Source organism: Poecilia latipinna, unplaced genomic scaffold (genome assembly GCF_001443285.1).
Source record: "Poecilia latipinna isolate Pla-1442-1.1 unplaced genomic scaffold, P_latipinna-1.0 Scaffold943, whole genome shotgun sequence".
Taxonomy (NCBI): Eukaryota; Metazoa; Chordata; class Actinopteri; order Cyprinodontiformes; family Poeciliidae; genus Poecilia; species Poecilia latipinna.
Window position 1 is genome coordinate 54,264 of NW_015113559.1, and position 18,571 is coordinate 72,834.

At 41.6% G+C, this 18,571-nt stretch overlaps 1 protein-coding gene across 6 annotated transcripts in view; it reads left to right on the plus strand.

Annotated features, from left to right (window-relative positions):
• Positions 1-18,571, plus strand: part of cux1b (cut-like homeobox 1b) — a 116,551-nt gene that overhangs the window by 6,325 nt on the left and 91,655 nt on the right. The window contains exon 1 of one of the 6 annotated variants that reach the window (XM_015049367.1): positions 3,850-4,047. The exons of 1 other annotated variant lie outside the window; for it this stretch is intronic. In XM_015049367.1, coding sequence (XP_014904853.1) covers positions 3,985-4,047 — 63 coding nt within the window. In that variant the 5' untranslated portion in view covers positions 3,850-3,984. Of the gene's footprint in view, positions 1-3,849; positions 4,048-18,571 lie in introns of those variants that run through there. 4 more of the 6 variants (XM_015049368.1, XM_015049370.1, XM_015049371.1 and 1 more) reach the window with 4 other exon arrangements.

The window sequence follows — 18,571 nt, forward strand, 5'->3', positions numbered from 1 at the left end:
ATATAAATAAATAAATAAAAAAAGTGTGAACACGGGCGTGGATTTTCCACACTGCAGGCCCTGACACACTCGCAGACACACATGCGCCGTGGAAGTTTAAATTTGGGAAGCCACAGAGTGCTAAAAATGAAAACAATGTGTGCAGCAGATGTGTCACCTTGATAAACCTGGAGCGGCTCAGCTCGGGCTCGGCTGCTGCTGCTGCTGGTGGTGCTGTGTTTTTTTTTTTTTTTTTTATGTTTTAAAGGTGAATTAGGCAGAACAGTTTGACGCAGGAATCCGGGGCAAACTATGCATACAGTGTAATTAGATTCTTTACATATTTCTCTTGGGCTCGTCGACACGCTGACAGGGTCAGAGGACGTGGTCTGCAGGAGTGACGCCCCCCCGGTGGTGGAGGTGTGGGGGTGTGTGGATGGGGGCAGCCGGGGTTCAGTGCACTGCTCAAGGTCACTTCAGCAGCGGAGCTGGATTCACACTGACAGTCTGACCACTGCCTGGCCTGCTGCAACAAGACTATTGGATAAACTGATGCGTGTAGTTGCATCCCTGGCTTTAAATGGCTTAGCTGAATTACTGTACTCACAGAAAATCACATGTTTAAGGCGACATTTCTCAAGTTGCGTTCAAGTCCAACAGCTGTGAATTAGCCCGCCTTCTTGTCCCTCATGTGCACTACTTCTTATTCAAGAGAACACACTTTAATGAGTTGCAACGTTTAATTGTTTAGTTGGATGTTTTGACAATGCTAATAAAGACACTGGTTCAGTTTTACTTGAGTGCGGTTAATAATAATTCATTGCTATGTTTCATCTTATTTGAGAAGCTAACCATATTAGCAAAAAATAATCAGTAATGTATTTTTCTCGTTTATTTAAAACACTTTCCTCACCATCCCCTTTATGATTGTTTATTTTCTATGAGTTATTAAATTAGATTATGTGAGCACTATTTGATTCTTATAGGCTACATGTGTCTGTTCTTCACTAATTTTTAGAATTTTAGAGTCTAATGAAAAATATGTATGTATAAAACAAAACGTTTTCATTACTTTTCCCACATTTTGTTGTGCTACAGCCTTATTCCAAAATGTAGTAAACCAATCTCTTCCCTCAAAATTCTACTCACAAATATCTCATTGTGACAAGGTGGACACAAGTTTTTGAGTGTTTCTGCAAATTTATTTGGAATAGAAAACCAAAATTTCACATTCACATAAGTATGCGCAGACTGTTTTCAATGTTGTGTTGATCCACCTTTGGCAGTAACCGTCTCTGCGGTCTTGGCCGTGCGCTTTGGATCGTTGTCCTGCTGAAGAATGAACAACTGAACCATCCAGTCTGAGGTCAAGATGCTCTACAGGCTGTTTTCATCTAGACCGCCTCTGGATATTATTTATCTGTATTTATCTTTCCCTCTATCCTGATTGGTCTACCAGCTTCTGCGGCTGCAAAACACCCCCACAGCATGATGCTAACACCACCATGCTTCACTGTAGGGATGGTGGAGTTTCATCTGGCATTTTCCCACCAAAGAGTTCAATCTTTGTCTCATCAGACCGGAGAGTTTTGTTTCTCATGGTCTGAAAGTCCATCACGTCCCTTTTGGTAAACTCCAGACGGGTTGCCATGTTCCTGTTATTAAGGAGCAGCCTTCATCTGACCACTCCACCATACAGGGCTGACTGCTGCAGAGACAGCTGTCCGTCTGGAAGGTTCTCCTCTCTTCACAGAGGAACTCTGGAGCTCTGACAGCATGACCGTTGGGTTCTTGGTCTCCTCTCTGACTATATGGTCGTTTTCCCCCTTATTGCTCAGTTTAAATGGCCGGCCAGCTCTAGGAAGATTCATTCACCAATGATGGAGCTCACTGGGACCTTCAAGGCAGCTGAACTTTTTCTGGATCCTTCCCCAGATTTCTACCTCAAGACAACTTTATGTCTGAGGTCTACAAACAAATACATTGATTTTATGCTTGGTGTTTGACCTCTTGACCTGCTGTCAACTGTGGGACTTTATATGGACCGGTGTGTTCGAGTCAAATCCAAACAACTGAATTTACCACAGGTGGACTCCATTTAAGCTCTGGCAACATTTCAAATATGATAAATGGAAACGGCTCAATTTGAGCTCCGACAACAAAGTATTCGGCAAAGGCTGTGAATACTTGTGTTAATACTTGTGTTAATACTTATTTCACTTGTGTTCTTTTTATAATGTTTTCATTTTCAATAAATTGCAAAACTTAAAAAAAATGTTTTCTAAGTTGTCATAATGAGCTATTTGAGGATAGCATCTTGAGGAAGGCAGTTAATTTAGTACAAGTTGGAATAAGGCTGTAACGTGACAAAACGTGGAAAAAGTGAAGTGCTGTTAATACTTTCCATCTCTGTACATACATTTATCTTTGGTGTTTCCTGACTAAACTACAATTGCTTTCTCAGTTCTCCCTCCCGTTGGATTGCTTGATTAATGTATCTGTTTTATGCGTGGGTGTCTTTCTGGTCCATTCATAGTGAGGATTTTCAAATCTATTTGGATCAACCGTTTAAAAGTATTTTAACTCCATGCACTTTTACACATTACGTCACACTACAACCACAAACTATAATTTTTTTTTTCATTATTATTTTATAATTATTTGTGATAGACCAACACGTAGTGGAATATAACTGTGAAGTGGAAGGACAGAGATACTTGTGAGAAATAACGTATCATGTGTCATTTTCCTTCCACTTCACAGCCGTGTGTCTATACAGTACAATCCCGATAAAAATACGTTGAACTTTACGAATGTGATGTGGCAGGATATGGGGAAACAATTATCCCAGGAAGACGCAAAGACAACTACAATCAGACTGACTGGAAAAAGTCATTAATGAAGAGACTAAAATGACTATAAAGAGATGTAAACGTGTAAAACGGAGGCACAAAAGGACCATAAAGAAAAGCCATACGGCCATTAAGAGACAATAAAGGCAAAGAGCTGTTAAGTGAAATGATCTCCAAAAATACCTGTAATAAAAATGAGCAAAACAACGTTAGATATAAATAACCCTAAAAGGTAAAAACATACATGCGCTTTGTGTTACAAGTATAAACTAAATGCCCAGTTAGTATTCTATGTAGAGTATTAAAGTGTGGAATGTGTAGGAGCCTAAACAGAATTTGATTGTAGGATCTTCCAAAACTACTGCTCACCACAAACTTCATTACTGGTTCCTTTTAATTGTCCTCATTTGTGCATTTTATATCCAATAATGTGAATGTTAATATTTACAATGACAAAGAAAAAACAATTTGCCTATAGAAAACAAAATAAAGCATTAATAGAATATGCAATATTGCTTAAATTTCAGAAGCCAGATGGCATTGGTGTGTACACTTATGGCACTTTGAGCTACACTTTCTTTTAGATGGCTTAAAATGCTTAAATCATAGCCCCCACCCCCCCACCCCTTAAACATTTTTTGATGTTGCATTTAGAGATTATGAATTAAAACTAGCTACATTTTGAAAATAATGTATCACTTTCCTTCTATTTCACATTCATGCATCACTTAGACATGGCCTACCAGATAGATATCAGTAAAAACATTGAAACTTGTTGTAAGGTGACAATGTGTAACAAAGTTCAAGGGACATGAACTTGAACTTTGGAAGATACTAATGATAAGCAAATGAAAACATCAAAACTTATTCCTGCGCATTTTTATTTCAGTTTAACAAAAGTCACTGTAATTAAGCGTCAGTTTGGTTGTTTACCTGTAATTTCTCAATGTTAATAAAATGCTATTTAAGCAATTATAATGGCGTTATTAAGGAGACATTCCTATGAGCTGAGTCCGCTCCACATAGCAGCTGTCTCCGGAGCAAGTGGCGGTTGCGATCCAGTCCGGGTCTTCCGGCAGCCCAGTCCTCGCCACTGAACTCCAACCCCCGCGCTCTCTATCAGCATCTCATTCCTGTCTCAATATGTCTCAAGATGGCGGCCAATGCAGGATCGATGTTTCAATATTGGAAGCGCTTTGACTTACAACAACTACAGGTCAGTTCAACCTCCCTTTTAACCGCCTAGCCCTCGTCTTCTTCGGCCGCTTTGCCGCTCTCCGGGGACTGCGTTTTATGTTTTTATTTCGGCGGCGCCTCGTAGGCTGTTTCGGAAGAGAATCCAGGACCTCTTCCTCACATTGATGAAAGTGGCTCTCTCGCTGATCAGAAATTGATCCTCTTTGTTCAATTCAACATCGATCGGACACTGCAACGGGGCAAGCCGGGGCGACGCCGCGGGGGGATGCGCCGAAATAAAAGCCAAACGGCGGGGCTTTGGCGTTGGGGAAAGGAGAAGAAGCTCTCGGCTGGCTATCTTTATTGCGTGTTGTTCAACTTTTACCGGAGCGAGTAGTAGCCGTAGTTAGCCGCGACGCTTTAGCCGCTGTAAGGTTGGATAATTTGGGGGAAGAAAAAAATAAGTGCGACTCATTATACGGTGGCGCTGTAGTGACACCAACCGTTGAGACCCACAGGAGCTCTTTGGGCTTTTTATGCTGTTTTGCTGACACATTTTTAGTAAGTTTCGGACCCGTTTAGCAACCTTATCGGCTAACGGTTTTGGAACAGTTTATATGGAAGTCGTTTCGGTGATTATGCTTGATGAGCTCGGCCGTTTTTTCCCCTCTTCTGTCGGCATTCACACTTCCCAGTGAGTTTTTTTTTTTTTTTTTTTTAAAAAAACATTTCCCCGTCTGTGGAAGTGGACAGGACGGGACAGTTAAGAACGCGAATGTTAGAAATGTGACAGATTGACCTTGTAATTATGGTAAACTCCTTAAAATGTACCTCCCTCATCCTCTTAACACCCTGTGCGCTCCACGCAGGGGATATGAAGGGGGGAGTAAAAAAAACATATTGGGCCTGAATATATTAGACCATGTTTGACCTATCACAAGACGCGCGAGACAATGGCACTGTTGTGTTTTTTTTCCCGTGGCATTTAACACGCGTTGCTGAATTTCAAATCATCATTTATGAATATTAGTTGCCCGCTCGTCCGTCGTCATTAACATAAAGATTGCATTATGTAGACTGTAGCCCCGATTGTTCATACATTATTTTGAAGGCTGCACAAGCTTTGGGTTTTTAAACTTTTATTTGGGTCATGATGCCCTGATGACTGGGTAGACAAAAGGACAGTGAGCAAGTCTTCCCAGCGGGCTTTGTGTTACACTTATGCCACATCATCAAGGCTTCACTTCTCCTATTTATTTGATCCTATTTGGTCCTCCTACTCGTTGCCCCCTTGTTCATGCATTATGTAAAAAAAAAAAAAAAGAGGAGAAAAAAAAAACTCAGACAGCTTTCTCTTGTCTTTCCTCACTATCTATCTATTTGGCACAGTGGCGGTCCTTGCATGAAAGACTCCCTGGGTAAACCCCTTCTTTGAAGCCCCCCCCACACACCACCCAAGAATCTCTTACTGATGTATAATAATTTAATGTACAGTTAATTAGTCTATATATTTTATTTTTCATGTTTGTCTTGATCTTAAAAGACCTATTTGTTAAGTAAGCATAGAAATTGTGTTCTTTTTTTTCATGAGCAAATGCTTTATTTTGAAGGATTCGTTTGGTGTACATTGAATCTGTTAAACTTGAAATTTTGTTTATTTTTGTTAAGCAGTTGAGTTGACTTAGACTTTATGCTTTCATGCTTACATCATGGTAACCTTGTAATTCTTTTTTTGTTCGGATTTCAAAAGTACTGCCTAACTTTCTTGAAGATAACATTCGCTTGTCCTTGCCTAGTTTCACAAACTCCTTCTCGAAACGCGTGTCTTATCAACTTTCTGCCGTTCTCCACAGTGCGGATTTACACAATGCAGGAAAGAAAAACTAGTTACTTTATTGATAAATTGAAGACTTGCACCAAATAGTCGTCCAAGGCTTTTAATAGCCCAATTTCTACTGAAAAGATTTTTTTTTTTCATTCAAATGCTTTGAATCTCCCAAACAAAACAAAAAACTCAACTTTTTACTTTGATCTGTAAATGCACAACCAAGTGGGAAGTTCTTTGAGGCACAAATGTGGGCAATCTTCCTTTTAAATAAAAAATAATAATTCTCTCTGATTTTAAAGGTACGGCCTGTCAGAGAACCTGCAGCACGTTTTCTGTTTTTATCGTCGTGGTGAAAAGGTCGGAATCGGCCACCATCGCAGCCGACTAGTCAGACGACTAGGAAAAGGCTGATCATTGCATCTCCGCCGTGCATCACCCCTCCTCCCCCTCCCAACATCCTTGACTTCCTCTCCTCCCCCTCCCTCCCTTCCTTTTTTTTTTCTCCTCCATTTTTTTCTCCTCTTTCTGGCCCTTCACCCTGCTCTCACCTATTTTGCCCTGCCTGAACTACTATATGCGTGTGTTTGAGAGAGCTGGTCTGGGATCCGTTGTTTTTATGTTTTTTTTTTTTGTTTTTTTTTTTTTGCTTTTTTCATAGATTGACAGCCAGCACGGACAGTGGAGGCACTGCCAGCAGCCAGGACATAAAAAATGCATCGCATAAGTTTGCGATAAAGCCCTGGGTAATTATGGCAAAGGCCCCTATCACAAGCGATTAGTCAGGACAGTGAATCTGAGCGTGTGCAAAAAAAAAAAAAAAAAGGGCTGGCGGTTGGCAGGCCTGTCTGCAGGATAGGAATCAGCCGGAGCTGGTGCGCCGTGTGCGAGTGTGTGTGTGTATGTGTGAGCGTGCAGAACCGCTCAGAACATTCACTTTCTATTATTGATGACATCTTATTTACTCTCCCTCCCACTGTGAGGCTCCTAGAGGAAAGCCTTCAGAGAACAACCTTTTCTTCTTATCCCCTCCTTATTTTCCCCCCCGTTTTTTCTTATTATTTTTAAGGCTAATATGTGGCTGGCATGATATGATCAGAACCAACGCACGGCCTCGTCAGCCCGGTCGACTCCTAACCCTTTTCCGACGGACGAGACGGGACCGCACACAAACACACACAGACACAGACACAACACGTGCTCGTCGCCTGCTTTTCCTTTCAGGAATGTTTTCTTTCTTGTTTTCCCTATTTGAAGATGAAACTCCAACCCCAGCCGGGATGTCGGTAGCTTTAAGCAGTCGTGGCGTCTGTTCCTCGCTCCAAATGCTGATGTTCATTAAAATCTTATTTGATCAGTATGTCCCATTCCCTGTGTGGGAAAACGAGCTAGGTGGTTGTTAGAGGACAGAGAGTGCTTTGAAACAGCACAGTAAGCTGTTAAGTTGTCTCTGTATGATTTTTTTTTTCCTTCTTCTTCTCCCCCTCCACCAACCACCACTACAAACACAAATGGGTGCAACTGTGAGGCTTTTAGCAAGGTCTTGCACACTTGCAGAGTGGATCAGTGATTCAGAGATGATGGCAGGGTGACAGTGAATTACAGATGGAGGAGGTTTTAACGTCTGTAATCCCTCTCTGTCCATTACAGAGTTGAGTTTCTTTAGAGGGGAGGGGGATCATCACTCTTCTCTCCTGTTGTTTTTTTTTTCTTCTTTTTCTTTTTCCCCTCTTTTTTTTGTGTTTGTGTGTATTTTTTAAGACCTAGTCGAGCGGTTCGCTGGAACGTCGCATGTCTGCTTGAGAAATGACTCTTCGTTACAGACACTCCTTAATAAGACGCATGGGTGAATAGCCGTGCCCGAACCTATAGTTTATTTATTTATTTATTTTCCTGCAAGTTGAGAAAATTAAGAACGGACCACTCAGTTACACACAAATCCCAGTTTAGGCCTAATAGCCCCACATCTCGCCTCGTAATATTTCCCTGGGAAAAAAAAAAAAAAAAGAAGAAAAACACACCCCAGATGCCACTTTGAGAGAGGAGGGGGGGAAGCAAAATAGTCCGGCGCTTTAGCGTGAAGCTAGATAGCGACTTGAAGGGGGAAATTGATCCGTACGCTGTTCTTAATTCACCACCTCCTAATGGGTAAATTTAGGAAAAGGGTTTTGTAAACCGACCCCGGAGCTGCGGCCGGTGGCAACCCGAGTGGCATAAATCTCTCAACGACTGGCTCGCTGTTGTCTGCAGGAGTTTTAGTGTTAATTTATGAGCTGGTCGTCTGAACCCACTGGCGGGATATTTTTACCCCTCTTGTTGCTGCACAGGCCGGGGGAGCACGGAGGGACGGTGGGGGGGTTGTGGGGGCATCACGTCATGGTTTCACCGTAGCCAACTCGCTGCTCTGCCCAGTGACAGAACCTGGCATCGGGACTGAAGTTTCACTGTGTGGTGCTGAGCGACTAAGCATGAGTCAGAGAAAAAAAAAAAAAAAATGAACAAGTGCATGTCAGGTCTCCAGTCTGTCCTTGGGTCCGCTCTTGGAGGGTCTTTGTCCTCTGTCTGTGAGGTTTTACTGTGAAGGCGACGGGGATGCTCACGGAGAAGAGGGCAAAGAAAAAAAAACAAAACAAACACTTTCCATGTTTACTATATTGGCCGGTATTTCTAGGTAGAGGCCGTCCTGAAAAACTTCTCACTTTGGTTCCATTTCAGAGAAGTCTCTGCTTAGTCTACCCAACCTGCAAAGGATGCAAGAAGAGACCCAATCGATGAAATGTTTTTGAAAAATATTTCACTAAGTTTAAAAGTACTTTAATCAGACATCAGAGCAACTGTAACTTTGCTCTGTCTTGTCTGAATATTGTAAAGAGCTGTCCATAGCTGCAACAAACTGAGATAAAAGATAACCTAATTAGTGAAGGGATGCAGCGATCACATGTTTCCTGGCCAATAACGATTTCCGGTCGTCTTTGTGGCCGGAACCGCCAATTCCAATTTGGACCGAATCCCAATATGTTTGTAAAAGTAAGAAAGAATGTGCTTCCTGTCCTTTCATAGTAGTGGTATTAAGGCTCAGAGAAAACAAGGTCGTTCCTCTTTATACACCAAATTATATGTCCCTAAACTGTATCTGGTTTTTATTTAGAAAATCGGAAACAGATTTAAAAATGCTCAAAAACGTGATGAGGCTGGCTGGATCAGAGCAGACAGGGAAAACTGATTCTGACTACTGACTGGTGCATCTCTAGTAACTTACCAGTATTGAAAATTGTCAAGAAAACTCTAAAATGACAACAAAGAACTATATCAGTTGATACTTTGAGGGGTTATAATAAAAATGGAAGAGGCTTGCTGTGGCCAAAATGTCATTTCTTGGCACATTATTTTTTTAAATTTCCTTTTTTTTTTCAGTAGTTGCTTATGACATAAATACATGTTTCCACCCATTTTTCTAAGGTGCAACACCCCTTCACAGTATTTGCTGTTGCTTTACCAACTCGTATAGTAGTAGTAGTAGTAGTAGTAATATTTGATCACAAGCAACTGTTTCTCTCATTAAATAATTGCAAATCCCTACAGAAATCTGAACGCTAGATGTTTCAGTAGTTTGACAGAGCGTGTTAAATAATATTTTGGCAGTTGCTGTATCAGTAAAATCAATAACATCTGTTATAGCTCTTTATAGACTTCTATCTGTTTGTGTGGTAGTTGCTGGGATCATAAGCTAGCAAGTAGGGAAAACAAAGCTACAAATAAGCTCACTTGTTCTTATTTATTTTTTTTCCTACTAAAATGTCGATCAAAATTCCTGACCTGCGCGTATTTCACTCCGTAACTTTAAATATCAAACTCCCACTGATGAACCTCTCTCCCTCCTCGACCAGCTAGCAACAAGAGCAGAGAGGGGGGGCCGGTTTCCTGAGGCCTAATTCCAAGTGGCAGGCTTTATTTCCAAACCCACTTGGAGTCTCCCTCTCCTACAGCATCATAGAGTTTCACCGTGTCTCATGACAGAGGCATAGCATACATTACTGTGCTGGTTCTCCTTTTGAGTTTAAATCTACACTTGTGCTTTGCTACTGAGCGCAAGAAGTTAGCCAAAAGTTCATATTTTCAAGTGAAAGTGTGGTGGCGTAAGAATAGACAGAACAGTGGCAATATCTTTGCCACTATTTCTTGATTACTTTTGGTTATTTGGGAAAAACTGTTTGATGATGGCGACACAGTTAAAACAGATGTCTGCAGCTAAGAGCTAGATGGATTCTAAGTTCTCAGAAGTGTAGACTGATGAATATATGCCATGTTCTTTGAATAATTAGGCCTTTCTCTTTTTAAAAACTTTAATTTTTAAGTTTTGTGAAGGCAAACAAACAAGCAAAACGGTAAACAACAGTCTGGTAAGTAATTAGACCTTTCTACCTTTCAGGTCCGAAGCGCTTCACTTTCTCAAACTACCATTTTATGTACCCAACAATGTCTTAGACCTAGTATTATCGGATAATTGTTTGAAAATAATTTCTGTTTCAAGCTTTTTAAAAGCCAAAGTGATGTGTTGTACCAAATGTTTTAAGGAAAAGTTAGATAAAAGAACTCTTGTTGGGGAGAAATTGCCTTTGACATTTCTCTACCTCTGCATTATCAAATTACGAGAAGTTCATCAGTCAGTAAAGTACGTCCTGTTTTGCAGCGATGCACTTATCAGGCATTTACTTCCAGAGACTGATTTCAAGTTTTCTATCATGTCTGACCTGTTTCTGATGCGTGTAAACTAATCATTCAGTAGTCAAATGTAAAAAAAAAAAAAGACTCTAAAAGGGAAGTAGAGCTGCAGGTTGCTTGATACAGGTATTAGTGTCGAATCCCAGTGAAAACAAGGATCTACAGCATTACCGCCACAGATGAATCATCACTAACGTTTCAAAATACTTAAGCATTGAATTAACTTGTATTTGAAGTGTTACAAAAAACTTTTTATTTTCAGATTCATTTTGCGCTTCATAAAGATCGAATGCAAAATTGTGACTTAAGCCGATTTGATGAAAATGGGTGGGGGAAAAAAATAGCTCAACAAATCCTACATTCAAAAACCTGATTGTTTCTTAAGGCTCAGATTTCTTATGACTCAGCCCAACTGATGGTGATTATAATTGTCATCTTATGAAGTGTTGAGCAAGACGTTGACGGAGGGGGAAACTCAAGCAGATGCAGTCGTGCAGGACAGGAAGTAGTCTGACTTTATCAGGGTACGTCTGATGACTCCTAAGGTGAATATTCAGGTGACGAGGATCTCTTTTTTTAGAAGGTTTACTGAGCGGATTTATAGTTTTGCAGTACTTTGTCCTCCATATGTTGTGTTTGTGTTGATGCACATAGTGAAAGCTGTTTCTCTACCAAATACTCTGTGGCCTTCAGCATCTAAAGCTAACCTATTGGTACCTAATTTTAGTGTTGTTTATCTCTCAGTTATCACGGCGTAGCTGGGCTAAAAGGGTCTGAGTGGCCCTATGTGGAGAGCTTATCCCATGTCAACCCATGACTCCAGTATCAGTGTACTGTTAGATCATTGACCATAGGTATTGAATTCTAATAGGCCTATTGGCGTGTCCTAATGGTCCAAGTATTGAATTATGATATTGGCAAGCGCTGATGGCCTCAGGATTGAATTATGATATTGGTGTGGAGCAGCCTAATGGTTCCTAGTATTGAATTATGATATTGGTGCACTTTGATGGTGTAGGGATTGAATTATGATACGTCTTGCTATCTGCTAATAGCTCACTCTGTGTAATTTTCAGTGTCAATCATGGCTTTAGTTGCTGGATCCATAGTCAGCCCTAAGGGCCGATCCGTCAGTCTCATCCAATGAGTCTTTCAACTTTTCTTCTCAGTTGCTCTCAGTCTTTTGAGCAGTTATGTTATTCGATTCTTCTCAATGCAAACAAAAATGTCTTAGCTTAACATACATATATATATTTTTGTGGTTATAAGGAATAGAAACAGCAACTGTTTCCAGAGAACACCAAAGCGAGCTAGTCTCGGTTCGTATATCTGTGATTTATTCATTTATTTTTCTGTGGATTTTGGTCATCTCAATCTCTACCTTTTTAGTTGTACTGAGCCCGGTGTCCTCATTTCAGTAGTTTTACACGAGAGATGCAACGGTTCCTCTGGCCTCTCACATAGTAAATGGGTGGCTTGCTTCTGTGTCAGCCCTCTAAAAATAACACACACTGCTGGCTAGGCTCAGCAGAAAACTACCACCGATTATGATGATTCAACTACCCTGTATTCACAGGTGCATATTTGTGTCAGATGAGGCGGGTTTTGCTTTCCAGATCGTCCTCTGCATTGGGCATGGTCTTGGCTGACTTTTTCTTTTTGCTTTGTAGTTATGTTGGGGAAAACTTTGCTGAAGTGAGGAAAATCTTTTTTAGCAACTGTTGAAAAATACCCCAAACTGCTTATGTGTATATTTACTGCACTCATTTGGAGGAACCTACATTTTTCACAGCTGGCACGATGTTGATGGTAAGTGCTTGCACCCATCTATTGTCATTAGGTCGGACTAGCTTGACGCTTAAGCTAAAATTGATCCCCAACATTGTCCAATGAAACGTGGGAAATTCAGTACAAATGATGCCCAATAGCTGTTAAATTCATTGAGCACCACGAGACGCCACTAACCTCCCCCCTCTAACCTTTGGGCTACGCAGCTGTCAGACTGGAGCCACGGTTCAGAGGTGGCGTGACCCTTACGGCCTCAGCATGACCTGGGCTGTCTGACAGACCTAACCTTTACCAGGAACAGATGATGACTTCACCATCTGTCTTGTGTTTAGTAGGTCTAGCCTACTTGAACTTGAACTTGTTTCAGACGCTATTGTGAGGGGAAAAATACATCACAAGATTTGAGACTGAATGCCAGTTTCTGGACATAACTCTTTACCTCACCATGCTCCATGTCCGTTGACGCGTAATTCAGGAAGTGATGGAAATATCCTACTGAGAATTTTGCAACTTTTTCAATACGTGTATACACCATCAATTTGAACAGATTGCTACTACTTTAGCATGTTTAATTTGCCCGTTTGTCATAAACGTTCTACTGGAACAAATATAAGCTCACATTCATTTTCAAGAAAAGAAAAAAATGCATTGCCAAATGTACCCTTATGAAACAACAGATCAAGTTTATTGTATTTAGATTTTCAGCAATGTCGCACTCCAAACAGAAAAATAAACCAATTTTGTCAGTAGCTCGAAAATGCAGACCACATTTATCTTCTGACATACTTGGCATTCTGAGGATTAGTCTGATTGCAAGTTTACTTGAGGGCTACAACAGCTTTCCATTGCTTATGGACAAAAGAAAAGACAAATCTGCATGTTTGGAAATCTTTCCGGATGTTAAGAACAGTCAGTCATATGTGAATAGAAATATAAATGAGATACCGAACAGTCGTGTGGCAAATTATATTTCAATCCCTGGGAATCTCTAACTGATGTGCATCGCACTACAGTAATATGGTGGAAAATAGTTGAATTTTTTTAGCAGAGATCAATTAAGTGGCGTTAATGATTGTTATATATGAGAACTTCATAGTGGTTATTGTAATATTAAGGTATACGTTTGTGAGTGGATATTCAATCACAGCTCTTAACCTTTTGTTTCCATGAGTGCCTCTTCAAATTCCTAGTTTATCAGGGCTAGCAAGCCTCCCCCCTTACTCCACAACTACTAAGATGCTCAAAATGTAGGAAGGGGAACAAACCATGAGAGGCAAGAAGTGAAATTACCTGTCTGTCAAACTTAAAAAAGTGGTTTTCAACCAAAACAACCAAAGAAGTTTCAGTTTTGGTGCAGAACTTGTGTACCTCATCCAGAGCTGGATAATGCGCCTCATCTGTCGTCTAAGTCTTTCAATTGGATTTTCAATGCTAAGCCGCGTAGCCGTCCATCTCCTCTCCCAAAAGTGAGAGTTGCCCTCTTGAGTAAGGGGGAGGGGGAATTGACTGTGTGTGTTTAGTCGACACAGGCTCATCCGCTGACTGCTGTCTGACCCTGAGTTCAGCGGTACGGTTATTAATAGGCCCGGAGGCCTCAACTTCCAGGAGGCCCTCTGATCAGCTCCAGATGTGGAATGAGAGGACAAATCTGTGGGCCTATCCATGTTTCACATGAAGCAGAAAGTGGGGAGATAGGCATTTGGCGAGACTGATAAAGAGCTAGGGAGGAAGGGAGGTACGCAAGACCTTTCCACAGCAGGAGTGTGTTTTGCGAGGCTTTGTTTTCATGTGTGTTTTTTTTTTTTTCTTTTTTTTTCCGTTTTTTTCTTTCATTTATTACACTCTCTGCCCTCAGACCAAAAGACCATAAAAACGTATGGTATCACCATGGCGACCATAATAACCACCTATAAAACAGCGTGTAAACTGTGAAATAAGACAAACAGACCAGAACAGCCTTGACTGGCTGGCTGGCTGAATGGCTGCCTTCCGCCATAAAACTATTTGAGAGCCAGACTGAAGGAATGCCTCGGAGGCTGCTGTGGCTGTCACGACACATGAAAGGATTAGGCTCTGTGTTTTATCTCCTCTTTATCTGATGGTAATGGATAAGCCGAGTGTAGCCTATCATCCGACGCTCGGGCTGGGGGTTTGATGTTTTAGTAGGGTGACGGTTTGTTGAGTTGACCGCTTTGGTCTATTGATTGCTGTTTGATGGTTTTGATATGTAGGCTGCGTGGAACAGGTCAAGTCTTTTATGCAGTGAAGGCTCCAAATAGCTTTTAGCTGTCCTTCACTCCCCCCCTCTTCCCCATTACTCTAGTGGTTCGTTTGATGTTTGGATCAATCAATAGAAAGAGCCTGAGCTCTTACACATGCTTCTTCCTACTTCCCACTGAGCTCAATTCTTCCTCCTTCATTGTGCAGCCTTTATATCACATTTTCTCAACACAGAATAAATGATATAATTACAGCTCATTACTTAGCCTAACGCAGGCTAATTATTCTGTCATTATGGCAAGGATTAGCTATGCTCATTCTCTCCTTTGCACTGTTTTCCCCTCAAAAGTCATGCGAGTGGTGCAGAAAAAGTCTGGCTCATAAAGGCTGAGTAAGACAAAGCCCCTGGACATGTCCTGTTGACGTTGATCGTATAGACCGCGGGTGTCAAACTCGGTCAGACGACGAGGCCTCGCTGGGAAGTAGTGACAGCGCAGACCAGACACATTAAAGAGTCCGGGCACAGAGAGATGCCTAACCTAATGGGGCATTTTGATGTATGCCTTTTAATTTATGCAAAGAAATCAACATGCTGCTTTTATAGGCCATGGCACAGCTCATGCTGATGTGTCATCAGACGTCTAGAAAATTACTGGATACAACAGATAGACGAGGCTAAATTTAAAAGTGGGGGGTGAGGGAGGTGGAGAGACATCATGCGGAGCAGGGTTGTGATTTATCAGAGGCACGTGAGTGATGGACACCCTCTCTTTCTTCTTTTTCTCTTCTTTTTTTTCTTCTTCACTGTGCCGTCTCTGTGCCAGAGGCATGAAGCCGCAGGTCGTCCTTATATAGAAGTCTAAGTGAATTACAACAAATGAAATGGGCTAACGAACTGAGAGCAAAAGAGCACTGAACACCGCGCTGTTGTCAAGGGTCGGAGGCTTTCTGGGTCAAAAATAGATGCAGATGAGTGGAGGAAGGTGTGGGTGTCTGTAGTGGGACTCTGCTGTAGCGCACCTGGGACTCTGTCATTGGCCTGTGATGCCATCTGTGATTCACATATGCAACACACCAGTACTTAAGGTATATTGGTACTTATGTAGGTATTTAAGTATTTGCTGTCCACTTTTAAAGCTCTTCTTAAAGCACATTTTTATCCTTTGGCATTTAGCAAACGTTGAGACTTTTGCTCTTACTCTATAGCGTTTTATTGTTTCTGTTGTTTTTTGTTTTGTCCTTTTCATATTTTTAACATTTATTGATTTGTATCTGTACAGGACTTTGTCACAGTTCCTGTTGTTTTAAAGTGCTAAAGTAGTAGCAGAAATCCATCCGTTGAATACATCAAAAACAAGAACTCGTGTCATCTTTGATTTATAAGGACATCAACCAGCGATATGTACTTCAATGCACATATATTTAGATTAATAATAATCTGATAAAGGTTAGGTTGATTAGTATATTGGGATAATCCTGCATTTGCTGGAGTTTAAAACTTTTTCCATGAACGAACTTGCTGTACATTTTTAGATGGTCTAGCCCTGGAAAAAAGAAATGTCAAAATGATAATCGGCAGGTCAGGCAGTAAAAAGAAGAAAAAAAAAATCAGTATAAGCCAGGAAGAGCATCTTTCTTTGAATCACTGGTTTAGTCACTTTTGTGAGATGCCAGAGGAATTTAATTTTTTTTTATTTTTTTATGTAGCTTTATTTTGGCAAATAAAGTAATACTGTTCTGCTCCTCCACCACTTGTTGACATACACTGCTGGTCAGCTGGTTGAATAAAGGTAAAAACGGTTTACTCCACTTAAAAGAGAAACAAATTCAGCTATTTGGAAATTAGTTATAGAAACTAAAGGAATATGGCTATTAAGCATGTTTTTTGTGTTAAATGGCATCATAATTTGGAGCTAATGGTGTGTGAGATCAATGGGCAGGTTCCGGACGGCGCAGTCGGTGCACACTTCTCATGCCCAGTTCACTACATCAACTATAAATGTAGCTTAATCCTGTCTTTACTGTCACCGTTACTGGTGTATAAAAACCCTATTTAAAATAAACAAATGACTGTTGGCCTGGTGGGTTGGGGGGGGCAAGTGAAGCCCGGTCGCTCACCAGGCTTATAATACACTGGGGTAGGCCCTGCTTACGGTAACTCTGTTCTAAAACTAGGGCTGAGTTGCACAGTTGACTGCAGCCTTGCTACCTGAGCTGCCAGACTTGTTTGCTAGAAAGAATACAAAGGTAAAAAGAGCAAAGTTTCCAAATGTTTATTCTATACTTTTACTTGAGAATCCCCATTAAAATATCATACATATTGCTAAATAACTTTAGCAATATAAGTAGAAAAACAACTTTGGTAAAACAAGAATGATTCTTTGAGATCCATCAATCAGCTGTCCAAAGTTCAGAATGTGCCAGTTTCCCTGATGGGTAAAATACCCATAAAATCAGATTTTGATTATATCTGGTTCTGTTCATTAAGTAAATCACAACTGGAAGAATAAATGACTTTTGATCTATAAACATATCAGATGGCAAATACATGGGCTTTTTTTAATATAATAAATACCAAATAAAGGTTAGAATATATATTTGTGCTGTTGCTTTCTGATCCAATAAAGAATCTGTGGCACTGATCGGTTAATGTCAAGTTTCCACCATTTGCATTTCACGTTATGTCAACTATTAGCACTACTAAGTTCACAGCCTTGGGTCTCAGGCCTGTATATGTGCTGTAGGGCCTAGAGAGCCCTTGTCCTCCCCCTCCTCTGGACTTGATTAATCCCTATCACCCCCCCTACTCTATGATCGTGTTTCCATTTTTTCTAGCCTGTATCTGTTCCTTCATCCCCTCCCCAATCTTCCCCTCACTGGCACAGAATGGCTTCCTGGCAGAATGGAGGCATTAATTCAGGGAGGAGAGGTGTGATGCTCTCTCTCCCTCTTTCTCTCTCTCTCTTGCTGTGTCTCTCCGGTTCTTTCTTTCTCTCCACCGGTGTTGCGTTTGTAACGCCTGGCCTTTATCGTAGCCGAAACAGCTCACTACCCTCTGATCCTATCTCGGATCTCAATATCCTCGCCGTTCCACCCTGTAAACGCAGGGATGAAAAATCTTGCCCTTTCACCAATGCATTACACCCCAGCATATCGCCGTACGCCCCCCCTCCTCCACCCCTTTCCTCCCATCGCGCTCTCCATACCACTCACCCTTTGTGACACGGGCCTCCAGCGAAATTCGAACTCCGCAAAATGAGACCAAGTGAGCTGCACTTCCTTTACGCCAGAAACCATCTTAGTCTCATTATATTTGTATTTAGGCCCAGCGCAGGCCCTTGAATCTCCCTTGTCAGACAATAGGTCAGGCAAAATAATGACTCGCTCTCTGTAAGCTTCAAGAGAGTTAAGGCTTTGGATGTAGGGGAGATAAAACAACAACCGGTCTCTCAGCAGAGAAACATGGATCAATACAAACGAAGCGGCGGTGTAAAAAGGCTGTTTTTGATCCGGGCTTGCGTCAGCACGGCCGAGGTGAGTCTTGACAGCTCCCGCGCTGTTGGTAGATATGGATCTGTGTTCAAAAAAAGGAGCAAAACGCTCAGGGAGCACAAGCGTCTTGTTAGGCTGTGGAGCGTCAGGCCGACTCCCCCCCCTGCCCCCACCCCGTTCCCCAACCGCCCCGCGTGCAAACACACGGGCTGAAATCGTCATTGCACTGAAACTGTAGCGTTGGCTTGAAAACTTTGTGGCTTTTTACTCCAAAGTAGGGTAGAGGAAAAGCAAAAATGGAGGATAAGACTTGTGGTTTGTTCTTGAAAGCGGCGTCTGCTGGCATATTTAAAGCGCTCTAACCTGCTATGTCAAAGGTAGGTAGGAAGGGAAGCAAGCAAGGATGGCAGGCTCTTATCTTTGCTGCTGTTGTGTTTTGGGGGGTAGGGGGGCGTGCCTGTGATCTGCGATCGTGTACTGTGTCGTCGTAGCGAGTGTGCCTGTCGCTCCTGACTGA